Source organism: Trachinotus anak, unplaced genomic scaffold, assembly GCF_046630095.1.
Source record: "Trachinotus anak isolate AG129_WGS33_773 ecotype Australia unplaced genomic scaffold, CSIRO_AGI_Tana_v1 ptg000004l, whole genome shotgun sequence".
NCBI classification, from domain to species: domain Eukaryota; kingdom Metazoa; phylum Chordata; class Actinopteri; order Carangiformes; family Carangidae; genus Trachinotus; species Trachinotus anak.
The window spans coordinates 14,576,426-14,596,855 of NW_027273855.1; the positions used below are offsets into that span (position 1 = coordinate 14,576,426).

At 39.1% G+C, this 20,430-nt stretch overlaps 2 protein-coding genes across 4 annotated transcripts in view; both read left to right on the forward strand.

The window, feature by feature from the left end:
- Nucleotides 1–20,430, forward strand: part of hoxc11a (homeobox C11a) — a 78,469-nt gene that overhangs the window by 36,832 nt on the left and 21,207 nt on the right. The window contains exon 5 of one of the 3 annotated variants that reach the window (XR_011690840.1): nucleotides 19,845–20,055. The gene's annotated coding sequence lies outside the window, so the exon portion shown is untranslated. Of the gene's footprint in view, nucleotides 1–958; nucleotides 5,024–19,844; nucleotides 20,056–20,430 lie in introns of those variants that run through there. The other 2 variants (XR_011690838.1, XR_011690841.1) reach the window with 2 other exon arrangements.
- On the forward strand, nucleotides 13,529–17,107 carry hoxc13a (homeobox C13a). The gene is made up of 2 exons (XM_071476257.1): nucleotides 13,529–14,302; nucleotides 16,701–17,107. The coding sequence occupies exons 1-2, from the start codon at nucleotides 13,639–13,641 to the stop codon at nucleotides 16,955–16,957; spliced, it is 921 nt and encodes a 306-aa protein (XP_071332358.1). The 5' UTR covers nucleotides 13,529–13,638; the 3' UTR covers nucleotides 16,958–17,107.

Here is a 20,430-nt window from a genome sequence, read left to right on the forward strand (position 1 = left end):
TACTGTACATTTTAAATTGCATTTGAACACAGTTGTATTCAAAATGTTGATCACCAAAAAATGCTGCATTTCTAATGTTTAATACAGTTTATTGGATTTTTTTGTGACTTCATTCTGCTGTCTGTTTCATTGAAAGTGAGATAGTGACTAGTAGTTAAATGGTTGGCAAATAAAATATTCTGTTGTTTTTTGAAGTAAAAAGAACTAAATAAAACCTCTGCAGCAAACAGACATTGAAAATCTGATTTTCTTCTCATGTTAATGCTACTTTATTTCAAGAATTTAGAAAACAGAAAACAAACAGTAATTGTGGCACGTGCAAAAGTTTGGGAACCCTACTACATCTGTAAGTAATAACCACCCTTTGGCAGATCACAGCTTGCAAATGCTTTTTGTTGCAGCTAAGAGTTTTTCTATTTTTGATTTAGGGATTTTCACCTACTCTTCCTCCAGATCCCCTTCTGAGATATTTTTCATTCTGTCTTGCGCACACTGCATTGTTAAAGATCTATCTACAGATTTGAAATGATGTTCAAGTCAGGGGACTGTGAGGGCCGTTCCTAGCTTCAGCTTGTGTTTATTTAATGATTTATGGTGGATTTTGAGGTCTGCTCTGGATTGTCTTGTTGTAGAAACCAGCCTCTTTTCAATTACACTTTGTTGACTGACTGCAGGACATTTGTATACAGATTTTCTTTTATATTTGATGGAATCCATTCTTCCCTCTATCCATGCAATGTTTTTCGTGTCACCTGACAAAAATATTTTCATACCCATGCTTAACAGTTGCCAAGTGCTGATTTAGTAGGGTTCCCAGACTTCTGCAGTCACTTATTATAACTAAAGTTACTTTTGAATATTTTCTATTTTTTAAGTTCATGAACTAAAAAAAATAACAGTCCACCAACATTTGAAGATGGGCTCATTTTGAATGTCTGTTTGTTTTACTTCTTTTCAGTTCAGAAATCAACAAAATATGTACTTTGCCCAGGGATGCCCAAACCTTTGCATACAACTGCACCCAGCTGAATCAGCATTATTTTGTCACGCTTAAATATAAACTATATTTCTTAAAAATGAAATAAGAAATAGAAAGATAAAATGCAATGATTATTTTTACTATATATTGGAAAAACAATATTATGCAGTATAAAAGAATGTCTGTTAGTGCTAGTCTTGTCAACTGCAGAAAGGACACTGGTTCATAGAGAAGAATGTCATTGTGTTCTCAAGTCAACATCTACAAAATAGCATTTCCGGCAAATCCTGTTTCAGATATATACAAAATATAGCTTTTACATTACTCTGGTGAAGTGGTACTGAAAATAACTGCACCACACTGCAGCAGTTCCTAATTTACTTAAAACAGTGATGCTTGTTTAGTAGCCTGTGGGTCACATCTGGCTCCAGCTTAAACCTGACCACCCGATCAATTTCTTAGCTTTAAGAGCCAGTGCCTCGCAGTCAGTTCAATCTGTTGTTTTAGGCACGTCATTTAATTGCAGTTTATTTGGTAAGGCTGGATGGTTAAATATTGAATTGCTTCTAATATACTATATGTATCAACCAGCCATTGAAACAAACTTCCACAGACTCTTTACCAAATTCAGCCAAGCTAAATGGTCTTTTTGTGTTTACTCTGACCTAGATATTTCTTCGGGATATTGCCAGGATTCCCTAACAGTCAAAGCAGTCTTAAGAGAACCATTTACACATAGGAGTTAAACCAGGGAGGTGTTCTTTGGACCACCAGTATTCATTGTGAAAAAATATATGATTATTTGAACATTTTATCTACATCCTGGCTTAAGATTCTGTGTCTTGACAATATGTGACTGTGCTCAGACTCAGTTGAAGGTTTCTGTCCTGAACAAAAAATGCATGTCCACTGCATCAATTTTGTAGTTGCTTCTTTAGATATTTTGTTTGCAGAAATCCTAAAATATGAGATGAAACAGTTTGATCTTTGCTAATGCACACACCTACATCCACAACAAAGAGCTTCCTAAATTAAAAAGGCTATAAATCATATAAAACTTTTGTTGGCTCTGATGTGAAAAAAAAATCATTAGACATTGAAAATTGTGTAATTTTCCACAGTTATTGTTTAAGGTTCTCAAACTGTTAACATTTCTCTCATCTGTTGATTAATTTCAGCTCTTTAACTTGAACTTGGTAGACTACACTATTATCTGTTGTTGTGTAAATGTATCTTGTGATTGAATGACGGATATTAATCTTTAAGGTGTTCATTATTTTGATTTGTATTATACTAGTAGTAATAAAAGCTTTTAAAACAATAATTTCATATATTTTGTCACCTTCTCTCTCTCACTTGCAGATTATATCTGTCCCAATGTTACATCAGAAACCAGTGTTTTGTTGTTTCGTATTATTCTCTGCATTCTTAGTCAACAGGTTCAAATGAGTCAGATGGCCTGATGTCGTACATTAATTTGTACCCTGTATCTTAGTCTCGAAATTATTGCCATATAACTACATGTAAAACCCTGTCACGCATTTAATATCTTACCGATGCGGATTATTTTACAGCCTCTTCAATCGTCAATTATGCAGTTAAATAGAAAATTAATTTAAGGTCTGAAACACCGATGCATTTTTCTGGTGAAACAGTTGCACAATTGAGGGTCCGAAGTTTTGGAGTTTTGTTGGCTTCTCCATAAAATCCCACGCAGGAAGAAAAAGTGAGAGTGTGGTTTTTCATCGCCCTATTACTCCTCTAAATATGTTAATAAAAGTGCTTCAATTTCTTACATTTGGTTTGTATTTAAGTGTTCTTTATAAAAATAACTTGCAGAGAAAGACGATGCACATATTTTCAAAAATCACAACTTTGAACAGCAAAATTAAAAACACGGAAGAACCGGGACCTGGAAACAAAGGTTGGGAATCTAACTAGGATATGAGATTCTTCATTTCAATTTAATATTATTGATATATGTATTTATGTTTATGCTACGAATAGTTAAATTTGTCGGAATTTGTGTCTGTTTTGCATTCATTCGCGTCATTTTAATCAATTAATAAATATTCCGTGGATAGCATATATTCACATCTTTTTCTGCTGATGGTCGCAACGATGTATGACAATAGACGTGTGTGTTGGCCTGTAAGATCAACACGCAAATAAAAACAATTATCAAATCTGAATTAGAATCGGTTTAGTTTTGTTGCTTCATTTTGGGTCCGATTGAGGGGAATCCAGACTGGATTCCTGATCAGCCAGACTTAAAACGGAAACAAATCAATCGGACTATTGTCTGTCTCCCAGCCATCTTTTTTTTTAAGGTGCCATTATTTACAGATAACATTAAAGCCAGTCCATGGGAAGTCTACTTAAAATGGATGAATGCATTGGTCAGTGATCGGAATCCTCCCTGCGGCTGCTGATAAGATAATTGGCAGTTTTTATTTCGTTTCTTTCTTGGCTCACAGGTTGAGTGGGAATCTCGGCTATTTTCGGATTTGGACTCCGCTTATGCAAGTAGCTACTGTTTGGTTTACGAGCGAGGTGAGAGAGGTGAGGGGTGTCCTCTCCTGAGCTCACCCACCACTGTCTGAGCACAGTGACTTTGAACTTGAACTTCGACTTGCTCATCTTCATAATGTGTGCAATGCACCGGTGCAAGTGAACCTGCACTAATTTTGGCCCGTGGATTAGTTTGCCTCGTTGGCCTATCGATCCATCACTTTTCATGTGGGCAAATAGAAATCAAGAGCAGGGTGGTTCACTGCTGTAATCAGCCAGACAGCAGGCGACAGCACAAACTCCATCTTATAACTCCACCTTGGTTCTCCAGTCTGTCTTTAATTTACCCCAGGCTTCGGTTACTCTGCCTTCCATTTTCTTTCTCTGGTACAGAAAACAAAAGTGGCCTGAAGGAAGTTTTAATTGAGACTTCGTATCAAACACGTGGGCAAATAGATGTTCGCCCTCGAACAATGAAAGGCTTATTAAGCCAAAAGCTCTTGCAGGTTCAGGACAACCAGCCATGTTTATCACCCGTCAAATAGTAAAACGCCCAGAACGCACAGAAGGACCTGTCTTATAGGCCTACCTGTAGGTGAAGGCAGGTATTTCCAGAGTAGCGTTCACGTACAAGAAATAGTCAGTCTTTGTATACATTTTAAATGATTTATCAATTTGATTCTGTCAGCTCTGTGAGGACTGGAATCGAAATTTCAAAATTTCTTTCATTGTATTTGGATTTACCGTTTTTGTTTTTTCCGTTGTTTCCGCCATCACCTCAGTAAATACATTAGGCTACGTTTAATATTAAGCTTTTGGTCTTACACGTAAATTCATATAAACGCGTTCTTCTGATAAAAACGTCATGTCAAAACGACATCAGTGGCTTGACAGCAGTTTGCACTGTTTGTACTTGCAGGATTGCAAAATATTACAGTGTAATTACTTCACATACCTGAAGTATGTGAGTTGTAGGCTGAAGTATGTGAGGTATAGGCTGAAGGATATGAGCCAGTCGTTACGTAAGTAGAACCTGCGTGTTTGATTGCAGGTAAAGGCACACTGGGAAATGCCACGTTTCACACGAAAACATTCATTGAAACTATAGGAAATTATGAGGAAATTATAGGAGTTATGTGATAATAATCATCCAAAATCGTATAAGCTTGGTATCAGCTTAACAGAACAAGAAGGGACTTTTTTATGGTGAAGGTCACCTTCACAAAGAGGAAAGCACACACTGATTTTTTTTTTGTTTTCCATCAACTTGAACTTTGTTAAATCGAAATGAAAGATTTGCTTACAGTGGTTTTAGCATCAGTTTTCACAGTTGGAAAGAAAAATAACATTTCCGCATGGGCTTTATGTATTTTGTAATGTAATTCCTCCTCTGAATATTCTACTAGGTCTGAGCCAGAGTAGCAGCAAAATCCACTAGCCACACATTTCTGATAGATAATGATTGATTTCTGACAAAATACATGGATGAAGGCATGTCAGTTTAATTCCAACATGGCTGCTTTTTCCAAATACTAGGAGGGTTTTTGTGATGAACGTCCCTGTAGCAGCGTGGTTTCGGTGCTACTCTCTGCAGCAGACTGTGTCCCGGAGGCTTCTCACGTGAGTTCTTCCCAAACAGTTTGGATCGAAACATTAGGTGCCTTTTCCCTTTACCTTGTTGATATGGTTTCGAGTGTGGCTTCCTGTGCATCGTTTCACTTGAAGATTTCCTCCATCATGACGAGTTCACCAACAACAAGCAGGTGCAGACATCATGTTCCAGTCCGCAGCTCTTCCAAACCAGCAGCCCATGTTGACTTTAGCCTCTTCATACAGTCACTGTTGGCCTACTGCATACTGGACGAGGAAGTTGTTCTTAAAATCGCTTCCTGTGAATTTCCCGGTTTTTTATTTGGTGTCTTAAAGCAAAGTGGGCTTCACAGAGTGGGTTATATAAATAAGACATTTACTTATCAAATATAGTTAATAAACTTAATGTTTAACATTCTGTACAGCAAAATATAATATACATGTACTTGTATTTATTATACAAAGAGAGTAGGCATATATATATATATATATATATATATATATATATATATATATATATATATATATATATATATATACATACATATTAGGTTATAGTTCATTGCGTAAGTTTTGTGGTAAGATAAATGTTCAGAGGCAGTGTTGTATGATAAATTGTAGATAACATGAAGGTACATTTAAGAATTAATAGATAATGCAACAGGAATACGCTTATAAGATGATTTGAGGAACAAATTTTTAACTTAGTTATTATAGTTTATAGGATAATAAAAAAAAAATCTATAGGACAGAGTTAGAATCTGCCTCAAGTTCGTTCACGTTTCCGCATTATCAGCTTTCAAAAAACATTAAAAACTGCTTTAATTATCCTCTTTTATTCTCGGACCACTGTTTGCGTTCAGAAACACCTTATGTTTAACGCAACAGGCACAAACGTGTTCTCAGTAGACCATATAGTGGCGTGTTAAGCTCACAAACATTCATAGCTTGTGTCGTCGGAACTCTGTCAGCATTTTGACACATTTTCTACATATGAACATTTTGAAAGCTGCATGGTGTTGCATAGCATGGATCCAGGTGGCATGGAAATACTGGCCTATAACGCCAGCCTCAAGATTTAGGAAGATCCCCTCCGAGTAGATTATTTTGATGCAGATTGCCGCTTGCAGGGAATTCAGTTTCCTCCCACCCTGCTGGACAAAACAATTTACTTTAAGCTGCTTGTGAGACTGAAAATGAGGTGACCTCCTTCAATCATGACAAAGTCTAAACTTTCCGGTTTGATCAAATTACTTCTTTTAACCACATTTAAAACATTCAGGTTAAGCCTTTAAGAACTTTCTATTTGCAAACCTATTTTTTTTTTTTTTGAGAGGACTATCCTCCTTAGTAATACATCCACTCTGTTTTGGACCATCTAAGCATTAAACTTTTTAGAATGCACCTGCACACATGCTCGATCCCTTTGGGTTGTACATAGTCTGAAATATGCCGAGAAAGTTTCAAGCGCTTTACTCTTTGAGAGAAGAAGTGAGATGATTAATGATGAACGTGTGTGTCTTTTGTTTTGCTGTCTGGACGGATGGAGCGACCGCCTCTCTTAACTTGAACTTGGACTTCCGACGAGACGCGTCAAAGTGGATTTATTTAGTCTGCTTTCTCATCGGTTTACCCTCTGGACTGCAGCGGGAAAGTGAAGAATTCACTTGTGCAGGAGCAGTTTCAGACAACAACAAGCCCGAATTTTGAGCAAATCTTTAAAGAGCCACTTTGTTGATAAATCACATTAAGATATCAAAAGAGGACGGCGTTTGGCTCACAATATTGACGAGACATGACTTGATAATGTTGGTGTCCCGATCCTAGCAAATATATCTTTTTACACTACTTTCTGTCAAAAATGTGGAATCAAAAATATTTTGTCTTTAGTGAACTGGCTCATTTGCTGACATTGCGGAACAGATGCGTATTTTCTTATGGCTGTGCGCATTTCCAACTTTATAGCCTGCACATTATAATACCAAAAAATACTTGATTATGTCAACTTGTAGACTATTACTATAAAAGTTGTTATTACTGTGTAGCAATTATAATTACCAGCGTATTGAATCACTGAATATGTATATTAATTTGTTTATTCATGCTCATATAGCCTGTTTTCTAAATTGTAAGACGTCCTGCAAAGTGCGAGTGCACCGACGTGGTGTTCCTAACTAATAATAGCAGTCCACGGCTTTTTTTCCAAACTGGAAACTACTAATCCATTCCATGTTGACGCAAAAAAAATATCTTGCTCTCAAATCTGGCTAAAGCTTACTTTCAGCATCAAGTACCATGTACCAGTGACATTTTAATAACAATACGACAGTACAGTAAATAGAAAGGCTGTATCAAGCCTGTGAAGCCTGTGTTGTATTTTGTTAATCCACTCTGGCCTGGCTGTAGCGGTGGTTTGCCAGCCTGCCCTCCGTCCTCTGGGCGCGGCTCCGCCTGGCCTGCTTTATTTTGCGGTTAACCCACAGCCATCTTCTTCCAGTCTACCTGCTCTGGGTGAGGTTAAACGAGTCAAATCCGAGGTAAATTAGGCCTAAAGTGTAGTGTAGATAGTCTTTTTGTACATCCGTTCTCATCAGCCTCCTAACACACAACCACTATATTACTATAATTTATCAGTGGTAAATTAAAAGATGGACAAACCTCTTGGTGATTATCATAAAGATACTCTCCACCAACATCAACAGAAATCTCCTGAATTCCACAGAAGCCGTAATCTCTCGTTTTAAAGCCTCTGCTTTTCATAGATGTGCTGCACTGCACATCTGTTAAATTCCTAAGGATTAAGAAGTCTATTTTGCATATAGAAGAAGGTGTTGGTGGGTAAAGTGAGTCTGGGGGGGGAGATACTCCCCCCATACCTCTGTACGGCCTAAACTCGACACTTTTTGTCTCCTCTATTCACTGTATGTCGTTTCACGAATGGTTAAGATAATTTCAGTTTTGCTTGGCAAACACGACACCAGCGCCCAGAGTTGTAGAAGCTGTGTTTTGTGAAAACTTAAGAGGCTGCTGCTGCGGACTGTGTGTTCGTTAGGAGCCACACTTGCAGCACACTAGTGTTGGACCTTTCTGAGCGTGTTCACGCACATGCAGCAAGATCCTATGAGAACTGCGGCATGAGTCTGGTTGCGAGGTGAAATAGGCAACAAAATGCTCACAGTAATCTACGCAAGTTAATGATTGTGTTTAAATGTCTCTCATGACTCTATGTATAACCAGCTCATTGTGTTTAACCCTCGCACCAACACTGTGCACTACCCTAGTTATGTATTTCAGACCTCGTTCTGGGATTTTCTTGACAAAATCACATGCTTTCCAACGCCCTGACTGTTGGCATAGATGCCAATTCTTTTGGCTTTTACGATTATGAACACTTTTGATCGTAAATTAAAGCCAGCCAGAGCGGGAAAACACCAGATTGAGATGCCGTTTTAGTTTTGTAGGAATGTTTTCATGACAGTGGACTGCTCTCTGCTCCCCTGCCTGCTGAACAACAGCCCGCTTTCTTTCACAAACACACACACACACACACACACACACACACACACACACACACACACACAGGTCAAGGGATAGACACACTGGCAAAATAAAGTAATAGAAATTATTAAAAGGAAGTGAAAATTCACCATTTGCAAATGATAAATTTGCATGAACACAAGCCTCAATGCGAAACGCATGACTCACAGGCGCAACATGCAAATGCACATCAGTCTTGATTTACTATGAGATTTATGTAGGCGCTACATTCAGATTTTGGTCCATTCAATTAGTCCAAACAGCTTTTGGGTCCAAAGTTTATTCCACTGAGTTTGACGCGTTCATTTACTAAAATCTCTGAATCCTCATTTTGAAAATGAGCAGGACTAACTGGCCTTTATACTGTCAGAGAGCGCAAATCTGTTTGATTGTTTTGGTTGACATAGTCCATTGTCTGGCGAAATTACCTGATGTTTTACTTTGATTATAGAAATGGTTTGATCTCAAAGCTAAGCCTGGAGCCGGCTTGAAACTCGTAAACATAAGCGCAACCTGATTTCAGTATGCATAGCGCAGGCTCTACCTGTAAGCTGTCAACGCATTCTTGGATCGCTACATCGCCTCTTCAGAATCTTTACACCCAGGGACTTGGATCATTCTCAAGACCGGTGAGATGATGTTTGAGAAGTAATTACATTCATTTTTGATGATATTTTCTGACATTAAGCTTATTGAGATACATATAGGTAAGGGACACGGAGATTTCTGTCACTTAGGTATATTGATGTGGCCAATAGCCTGTCCCCAAATTATGGCAAAGAAAAACGGACAAATAGATAATTTCACTTGTTTCCATTGGTCTTGTTGGTCAATGTGTCGTCATTTATTTCAGTAAGAGTTATTTGATTTTTCATCAGGATCAAATTCGACACATATAGACTACACTATGCGTGTAAGGGCATATTCTGCTTGCATAAGCTCCATTGGCTCGGTCATGTGCACATGCAGTCAGTTCCTGAGAGCAGAATCCGCAGGTAGGCAGCATTTGTATAGGGGTGGATGCTTCCCCTCCCCCACAAACCTCCCGCATCAGACGGGTTTTCTCGGTCTGACGGGGCCTGTCTGGAAGGACATGATGTCTGGTTGTCAAGATATTTACAGCAACACATCATAGCTGGTTATCAAGATACTGATCGTTGTTTCTATTAACAGTTCCTGAAATAAGTGTAACCGCAGTGAAAATATTGCAGTCATCCTGGCAGATTGTTTTTTTTTTACGCTTTTTAAGAAAAATATTTTTTTTCAAATGAAATCAGACGAATAGGCTATTTAAGTTTTTTTTTTTTTTTCTTTTTGGTGGTGTTTTTTTTTTCTTTTTCTTGTGCAGTTCACTTTCACCAGACACTGTAGCAATGCTGAGAAATAGGTGCAGAGTAATAGCCGACCCCCACCATTAAGTTTAAAACACTTCCAATGTACGAAAACTGTCACAGCAGCACTTTTTACTTGATATTAATGTAAAAGTCTGTGATGATACTGTGTTGTTTCAGTGACACCCACTGATAGGTTTTTAGCATTTGACCTAACAGTACTTGCATTTCATTTAGTTATGGAATGGGGTTAAATAATATTGACAACTACACTACTATTATTGATCTGCAGTTTTGCCTTTCGCCTATGGCTACTTATTGCTGGTAGAGTTGTTGGAACTGTGTTACAATCTATATTGAATAAATGAACGTTTAAACCAAGCAAATTAATTCCATTTCAGTTTGCTCCTTGTAGCCTGAGTAAAGATTTACAAATTTATATCCTACAGACAGCATCTCCGCCTCAAAGTAAAACTTTGAGGTGGTTTATGGGTGAGAAAACATTAACCTTCATATCAATTAGCGGTCTTGTGTATCAATGGTTTATTTATTTATTTCTAAATATCAGGTTCATGGGTAGTTTGGACGGTAACATCAAATATCAAACAAATGTGAAAGTCCAGTATGCCTTAACTTTAAACATCAAATTTCATCCTTTAATAATCCACCTGTGTGTCTACAGCCTGTCCACCGTCAGTGTAAGATAATAACAAAAAAAAGGTAACAAATAAAGTTTGATATCTTTTAGACTTCATTGTGTGTTATTTTTTGCAGGGCGTGGTACTGACCCACTGGTTAAAGTGTCGTCGCTGGCATGTTTTCTGGTGCAAGAGTGTGGAGCTGATGTCTCAGGAAATGTTGCTGTGGTGGAAATGCGCCAGACACTTTAATATTTAATATTGAGCTAATGTATCTGCTGTCACCATAACTGTATTACGACAATATTAGTTCTTGCAAAAGCTAAAACAGAGGAAATACTTTACATATTTAAGATGTTTGGCTAATTTATATTATTATTCTCTTTCCTGAAACATTAGAATATTTTTTAAAAATCTATATTTTATTTTTCAGTTTGGGAGAAAACCACAAACAGGCTTAAAATTTGAGTTACGGTTCTTGCAACATAAAATGCAACATAAGGAAATCATAGTAATTTTTTCTCTCTAAATTTAACAACTTGAACTATTATGTCTGAGACTTTGCCGCCCATTCCACCAAACACTACATCATCCGTGTATTCCTGAGGGCGAAACTATAACCATAATCTGCAAACATTTGGATACAATGTGCAATTTAGGTGGAGTGAAAACAAAATGCACCAAACTAATAATAACATAGGCTACTGTGATTTATAAATCCTCAAAAAACAGCTCATCTCCTAAGGTCTGAGCCTTCATGGAAAATATGTTCGTTTGGAATGAGCCGGTTTCCTGCTGCGCAAAAGCTGTCAGATTCCTGGTCCTTTAAATAAAACACCAGGGATTATTAGGAGTTCTCTCCCTCTCTTTACACACAGCAAATATTTTAGAGTGAGGGTCTCTAAATAACAGCTAGTTTGCATGCATACTCTAGTGTGAAGTTCATTCTTGTCTGTCTAGACTCTCATTACGACCCTGTTTGTCTGCGTTTTTTTACCTTGACCTTGGACTTCCGTGCAGCTGCCGTTTGGATGAGCCCTTCGTTGCTGTAATTTCCTTGAGACAAAAGAACTATAGTCTCTGTCCGAGGAAGGACAGGGAACTAGCTTCCTTAGTATACAAATACACAACGGTAGCCTGATTATTCCCAAGGAAGCTCAGCAGTGCAAAAATGTTGATTAACTAGGTTCCTTTCGTGGGGCAGCTTGCAGCCTGCTCAGTGACTCATGGGATTGGCATCATAAAAAGCATGTTTTGTGGATACTTTGTTGGCCTATCCCATCGGTAATATTTCAAACTAAAAAACAGTCATTTTTAAATATTATCCCAGAAGTGGGATAATATAAAGTGGGATGTTTTTTTTTTGTTTGTTTTTTTAAGTGCTTAAAGGGAGTGGAATAGAGGGTTTCTGCAACTGCTGTGATTATAAGGCCTGGTCACGAGATGAACTAAAAAGACGGATTGAATTTTTAAGCCATTGTCCAGCCCTTCAAATCTGAAGGAAGACGCGGGTAAAATAGTGGAGCCAAGATTTCCTGTGAGGAAAAGATCCGCATATCTACTGTGCTGTCTAATTAAATAAGGTCCTGCTGAAAGCGATCCCTTGTTCTTATTTTCGCCTGGAAGCGTCAGCATCCACTTGTATGGCATGACTGAACAGCCCAGTCAAACAAAACATCACATGAAGCCGTTTAATAGTCATTTTAATTGTCACGTTATGGTTTAAAAAGCTTTTGGGCCTAACCGAGAATATTACAACGGAGCCTATCTTTGTCCAAACATATTGCGGAAATGGTTGTATAGTAAATTAAGGGAGGCGATCATTCATTGTAGGTTATTACTGTAATTATTTTTTCACATTAAATATAGACTTTGTACTGAAATGTAATGTGCATGGACGATATCTTACCTGGAATGACTATCACCTTGTCCTGTGGCTGTTACTGCAGAGCTAAAACGACATTCAACTTACTCCTAGTTCTGCATCTCTCTCTCTCTCTCTCCCTCTCTCTCTCTTTCTCTTTCTCTTTCTCTTTCTCTCTCTCTCCCTCACACACACACACACACACACACACACTCAAACACACACAGATACATACACCCTATAGATATTTTTTTCTTTACCTGACTTGGTTGCCTAAACAAAAATTAATCGCGCCATGCCAAAAAGTTCTCATCTGCTCTGTTTACCTTCATCAGAATCAACGCCTGGAAGGCGACATTATTAGGTTATCTTGTCATGTTGAAAAGTAATACTTCACAACCAGGTTTAGTCACAGTATCTCATCTCAGCATATTATAGGTGATCCAGTGGAAGTTAGATACAGGTTTAAAAGAGTTGCGTCCTTCAAAAAAGCAGTCTTGATAAGACTGGACGGTTTACAGATGTATTTGCTTTGACAACGCTATATTTTCTGTATGTATTGTTATATGATAGACATTAAATTGACTACAGACCAGGGATTCCAGATTTAATCGTTTGTTGTTTATTACTAGGATACTCATAATAATCAAACTAAGCCTCAGCCGGAAGATATGCTTCCACCCAGCAGTAAACCAAATCAGACACAAAGTTTGCGCTCCAGCGCCTCAGGAAGCAAGTTGAAAGATACGTTTAAAAGATTTAATTAGAAATATGTATTTTTTATTTTCCATGCAGGCTACCAACTGTGACATGTATCATAGCCGATTATGTTCTCTGTCAGTCCTTGCAGTCGGCCAAATTTCACAGGTTGTTTTCGTTTGCCACAATCTTAAAAGTATCCAAACTCCCCTTTAAGGGTGCGGGTCCTGGTGATTTAAGCCAATGATATGACTCGGTATTCTGCAGGAAAAAACTGTGACATGTGAGGCAGTGGGTCTTTAAAGGGCTGCTCTGCCCCAACTCACAAGCCCAATCTCATAGGACTTGTTAGCGTATCACGTGCCAGATTCTTAATGAAGTGGACACACGAGGGCCCTGTGTGCGCATGCGCTTGGTGTAAAATGTAGTTGGAAATGAGGTGTCCGTCTTGGAGTAGTCGACTTTTAAAAAGCATCGGCAGCCCCTGATATGACGACTTCGCTGGTTCTGCATCCACGCTGGGCGGACACCTTGATGTACGTTTATGAAAAAAGCCCGAATGAAAACAACCAGAATAAAAGCCAAACAATGGAGGGACTAAGCGGTAATTGCCCTGCGACCCACTGCAGGGACCTGATGTCGCACCCCGCGCTAGGACGACATTCTGGCACCATAGCGACCCACCAGGGCTCCGTCTACTCGGATATTTCCTCCCCAGACACCGGCCGGCAGTGTCCCGCTCCCCAAACATCATCCAGCGCATCTTTGAGCTACGGTTATCCCTTTGGAAACCCATATTACGGCTGTAGATTATCTCATTCTCACAACGTGAACTTGCAGCAGAAGCCTTGCTCGTACCATCCCGCAGAAAAATATGCCGAGCCCAGCACAGCGCTGCCCACGGAAGAACTGTCTACCAGGGCGAAAGAGTTTGCCTTCTATCCGAGTTTCGCCAGCTCTTATCAGGCTGTCCCTGGATACCTCGACGTGTCGGTGGTGCCTAGTATCAGTGCCCATCCTGAACCGCGACACGACGCCTTGATCCCCATGGAGGGCTACCAGCACTGGGCTCTCTCCAATGGCTGGGATGGGCAGGTGTACTGCTCCAAAGAGCAAACGCAGTCAACTCATCTCTGGAAATCACCCTTCCCAGGTATGGAAAAATTCTGTTTAACTTTAAAAAAAAAAAAAAAAAAAAAAAAAAAAAGATGTCTCCAACAAACTGGAATTCATATGTTAGTCCAGCGGCTGGTAGGCTTTTGATAGCTGTGTCATCACATTAAGAAAGATATTTAAATATAGGCTGGTCAGATAATCTTACTGTGCTCAGTTGTTACTGCTTAGTCTGTGAATTTTACCGTCTTAAAGTGCCAATATCAACTTACCAGGAAGTCAGGGAAACACTAAATGTGCTGAATAAACACACAACTGTCAATCCCCATGTCAGTTATCAAATGTCCTTTATGGCCTCTAGGATTATAGGCAGTCATATTCTCCAGTTTGACATTAAACAAACGGCGATGCATTTTCTTAAATGTGTGCGTAAAAACGATCAGAATTGTGACTTCAAGGTGCTTTTCAGCTGAAAGGCATTTTAACGGTTAATATAAGTTCAGAAACGCAACATTTGCTTTCTTCAGTTATTTTCAGGGCTTTTTTCCCTTTTAAGTCATATGATGAGTTTTAGTAACGTAGAATATAAAGGGACACCAAGCGCAAACCTTTGCCCTCTGTTTGACAATATAGTGATTAAGCTAGCCTACTGTGTTTGGATTGTACCAATAAATCTCAGCGCCCAGCGATGTGTTCAGTCTTTTGCATATGAGGATTCATTTGTCAAACATTTTCCTTGCACACAGACCTCGGCCACAACCATTTATCAGTTACTTGTATAATTCAGGCTCGCCTTCAGCGTCACTATCACACAACATGCATGATATTTGATAATGGACTCAGGGGCCCGACCAGTATGCAGTTTACAGAGTGTTTACTAGACTGCTTCTTTTTACCACAAGGGTTTATTATCTTTGTGAAATCTGAAAGTATTTTAATTCCATGGATATAGATGGTCTCGGATCTCGACTGAACTTCCCACGCAACATTTGCCCCCCTTTTTATATTGAAAATACACACGAGCAAGCCACGCAAGCACGGGCACGCAGTCAAATGCGCGCGCACACATGCGCAAAAACACAAGCGCGCGTTTCCCCATGTCTTCTTCACACACACACACACACACACACACACACTCAAACTGACACACACATTCACGGAACTATTTCGCTTTAAAACAGCTTCAAAAACAACGAGGACTACTCAGTTAGTTTTATGTTAGTTTTATGTGTAATATGTAATATATAACATAGATGTGATGAAGATAGTGTTTGAATGTCCACTGGCCTAAATGCAGATGCCATAATCGTATGTGTACATAAACTGTAGAGAAAAATTCTCAACCACTGACTGTGAAATTACACGGGGGTAAAAAGCGTCATGTCTCACAACTTGCCACTATTTCTCAAGGTATTGCCATACTTGTCCTGTCATGTTTCTCATTGGCTGTCTTGCTCTCAGCTCCAGTCTTGGCGGAGGGGTGTAATCCAGAACTCTGCTTACCTGAACAAATAGGCTGAAAGGCTGCTAAAGGGGTTTGTGGGTTTTAAAATATTTTGAAGAACACAGTGGAAAACATGACGACTACATCTATCAGGGGGGGAAAAAAAATCAGGGAACTGTGTAAGCATTGTGAACTTTGACTTAGATGGCATTCAATACAATTTATGATTATTCAAAACTTGATGTATTCAATTGTTGTTAGTTTAATTTCCAGATTCTTACTTGTGTTTTCCAACCAGTATTTCTACAGAGACTTACTGTAGCTTATACTTAAATCTGCCCCGCAGTTTAATTAAACATGGCTATCTACCAGAGATTTATCTAAGATACAATTAACAAGGTTTGCTGTATAGTTTATAGTTTAGTAGATAGGCAACCAGCAGATTAAGTATTGACAAGCAGGCTAAAGGAAAAATGATCACTGGCCACCGGAAACAATGCACAGTTGTAGTGGCTGTGAATGGACAGCGATTGTTGCTTTACAGAAAGAAATGAGATATTCTACATTAGCTCACTCGCTTACATGTTTTCACAATTGCGTCCCTATATGTCAGGTGCAGTACACCTGAGATCCTGACTGCAACAACGTATCTGCAGTTGTGTACCCCTCCATCCCCCACCCCCACCTACACACACACACACACACACACACACACACACACACACACACACACACACACACACATACATACAGAGAGAGAGGGAACATGGGCAGGGTCGACATAGAGAATTAAATTAGGTTATTTGAAAAATGCTTTCTTATTTTCTTTCCGCTGAAGTCAGCGTTTAACCCTAAACATTTTCCAGTTTGCTTCAGAAGTAGACTGGTCCTTTCAGCTGCAGTACTGTTGAGTTTGTGAAGCGAAACATTGCGTTCTTTTCGCGCAAAATCTTTAGTCTTATATTTTCCTCTAAATTTCCTTCTTTTCTTGCAGATGTTGTGCCATTGCAGCCTGAGGTCAGCAGTTACCGTCGTGGGCGTAAAAAGCGTGTCCCTTACACCAAGATCCAGCTGAAGGAGCTGGAGAAAGAGTATGCAGCCAGCAAATTCATCACCAAAGACAAGAGAAGGCGCATCTCGGCCGCCACCAACCTCTCAGAGCGTCAAGTCACCATCTGGTTCCAAAACCGGCGAGTCAAGGAGAAGAAATTTGTCAGTAAATCCAAGAGCAATCACATGCACACCACTTGATAAGATCAGCGACCTCCTTCAAACTGCAACTCATACCTTCCAAAACATCACGCCATATGTTTACCTCTTGCATCGAAAACCGTGGCTGAAAAACATTTTGGCTGAGTGTTTTTTAATTTAAGTTCCATCATCTTCATCGACCATGCCACCACGCCCCCTGTTTTCAAGTTAGAGAGGATGCTCTAAAAACTGTGAAAATATTGAAAATTCACTTCGCATTTGTTTTATATGAATGTACATATATAAATATATAATATTTAAAATGATATCTGTATTTCAAAGACAAGTATTGCGTGTTTTCCTTTTCTTTTTTTTTTTTTTTTCAAGCCAAATCTCAAAAGGACTGATGACATTTCTAAGACTTGCAACTGGCAGATCAAAACAGAGGAGACGGTTCGTTTGGTGTCATTTTAGAAAGAAAATCGTCATATGGACAAGAATTGTTGTGGCATAATGACACGTTGAACTTGAGACTTAAACAGCTTCAACAAAAATCTCACAGAGGGGACTTTCGGGAGAAAGAATCATTTTGATGAAATTTCCTCTGAATTTCAAAAGCTATGTTCCTCTGTGTGGGGCATGTTCTCTTAAGCCTGGGGTAAAACAAAGGCTGCTATGTTGTTAATCTGTATAGTGCAATGCCTTATTTAATTCATATTATCTAGTATGGCAGAACTGTAAACTGGAATATCCCAAAACCTGTATGTTTTCCTTTATCGGTGAAGGATTCTGTCATGCAACTGGAATGATTGTAAACCATTAAAAGTCAGTGAGTATTACACATAAATGCACAATCGTTTTATTTTGTTTTGTCTTTGTTAGTGTAGCATTGGAGCTGATCACACGCCTTGTACGAAGCCTGTAATTTCTACTTTCGTTCAGTATGTGAACTGTATTGTGCTGTTGAATTACGTACTGGTAACGTGTTTCATAAATAAATGATGATTATGAAAATCCTCAGATATTCAAGTCAATCAACCATCCTTGCAGCATTTCCTTTCGTTTCCAATTACATTGGTGGTGTTAAGCATCAAAAGCTCTGACCACTGTCGCCCTGCCTCTTCAGCCTGAGTCTATAATCAGCATCAGCAGCGGGTGGGCGAGAGAGGATTTGATGTCGCAAAGTGCTTGATTAAGACTTATTGGACATGCTGGAGTCTTGTTAATGGCAACAAGGGATGATACAGTGATTACGCATGTTTATAGTGAGCAGCAACCCACCGGCACTCATCTGATACACAAATACACAATCAATCATGATTACTGTTTCCTGGTAGAACTATTATATTAAGACTTGTAGGATCTGATATTTCAAATGGATCACTTTAGAGAAACACATTTGGCGGGTTAGAGAGACACTCGCTATGTCCAAAGCTGTCCCACTCTTCCCTCAAACTCCCACCGCATTTTAATCAAAGTCAATGCCAAAGATGTGGCACCCTACCTGTTACTTGGCAGATTCATCACAAACGGGCCGACGGGCCAATCAAGCGATTGATGCCTCAGCTCTCACAGAAACATTTCCTGTGTCACCACAGACTATTGTATTATTATTTTCAGTTCTGTATTCCACAGGTATGGATTAGTTGTCTGGCATGAACATCAAAAGCCGCACCCAGAACGCAATGGAGTTTTTCTCTTAGTCCGACACAGTCCAGTGTATTTAAAGTATTTGCTCAGATTTAGCTGGTCGTGCTTTCTGTAAGAGATTAACAATAGTCTAAATGAGTGGATTAAAAAGACAAACCCCATACTTGCGTAAATGTAGCCTACTTTGGCGGCACATCATGCGTCGTGCAGCCCCGCGCTGATTTTGGTTCTATCCTGCTCACACTGTGTATCAGTTTAGAAAAAGCACAGGTGAGTTCTGCCCTGAACTTGAGGATGCATTCATCAAGTCATGATTCTGCTTTTCTAAACATGTACTAATAGTGACTATAGACGTGCGCTCACACACACAAAGCGCCAACATCAGTCCAAAGCTGCACTGAAGATCACGTCTGTAGTTCGTCTATAGTTTTGTTTACAAATAATATTTACATAGGCTATTTTGTGTACTGCATGTATGGATGCGGGAAGTTTATTTTTCTATAGGCTACAGGAAGCAAGTGTTATCAAGTATAAAGGCCTTTATGTCTCAAAAGTTTGACTATTTCAGCTACAGATACGAAAATTGAGAGAAAAATTGCCTAAATAATAATTTGGAAAACAAACGTTTTAGACACATTTGGTTTCGTTTAATGTTGTCTGTCCAAATCTGTAATTTCACTTTTTAATCTGAATAAATCTTCACACAGATTAGTCTTCAAATTAATATAAATACGGCCTCTTTTTTTTCTTTAGTCAAATTAATTTACGTCTGAGGCCTAAACATTACCCTAATTATTCTAATGTCGTCGCTATTCTTGCAAAAATCATGCTGAAATTGCAGTTATTGTGCGAGTTTTTTTGTTTTTTTGTTTTAACTTCTCTGTAGGCGAGTCGTTGGCTGCACTGTGTCACTTTTTCCAGCTTCTTAAGATCTTTGGAGGTGGTTGATTAGAATCCAAGCCGTCACACTTCAAGTTTTTGTTTGTCTGCTCCCTGAATTTTCTATCCTTGTGGAAAGTTCTGGGTCTCCTGATTTACCCTTGACCATGACTATGCAGTCACTTTGACCTTGACATCACGGCAGATTGTGAATAATAAATAGGGGGCTGGACACCAATGCTGGCGGTTTGTTTGTAGGCAAACAAGGTGTTATTTCCCTGTCTAGACAGCCGGACTTAATGACATGCCATAAATACATAAAAAAGGGGAAGTGCAGAGATATCCTCTGACCTGCATTTCTGACCATCACTCAGAGCTTTGCATTAACATTTGGGCTCTATTCTTTTGTGTTTTGCAGAAGTCCCGTAAAAGCAGTTGTTCTGGACCCTGCCTCTGAAACCACCAATAGTTTCATGCACTCATCATGAGGTGTGTGTTATTGACCACGAAGGACAGGTAGGACTTTTGACGTCTCACACCAACACCAGTAATCCGCAGCAAGCAGCCATACTGTCTACACAGCGAGAGGAAATAATAATACGACGTCGCCCACAATATAACGATTAAAGGTATGGCCATTTTCTTCCTACTATGGCAGTAGGCCTACATGGGCTTTGCTTTGTGACTTTTTAGCTGACGACAAAGGCTGTGCATTGAACAGTCAAAACTAACTTGAAATATGAGGGATAATATGCACTGACAGGCGGATTTCTCGCTGCCTCATTTTTAAAAAAAGTGATTATTTTTCTCGTGTCTAAGTGAAGGGTGCGCAGCGGTGGTGGAAGCTGACAGAAAAACTGGGCTGATTTAAATATATGTATTTTAACTCTAATCTCTAACTGATATTTTCGTACACTAGAACAGAAATGTTAAAATTGTCAAAGTTGTCTAGCAGCATATTTAGTGTCTGAGCAGAGATTTGCCACATAGCAGGCTAATCGTAA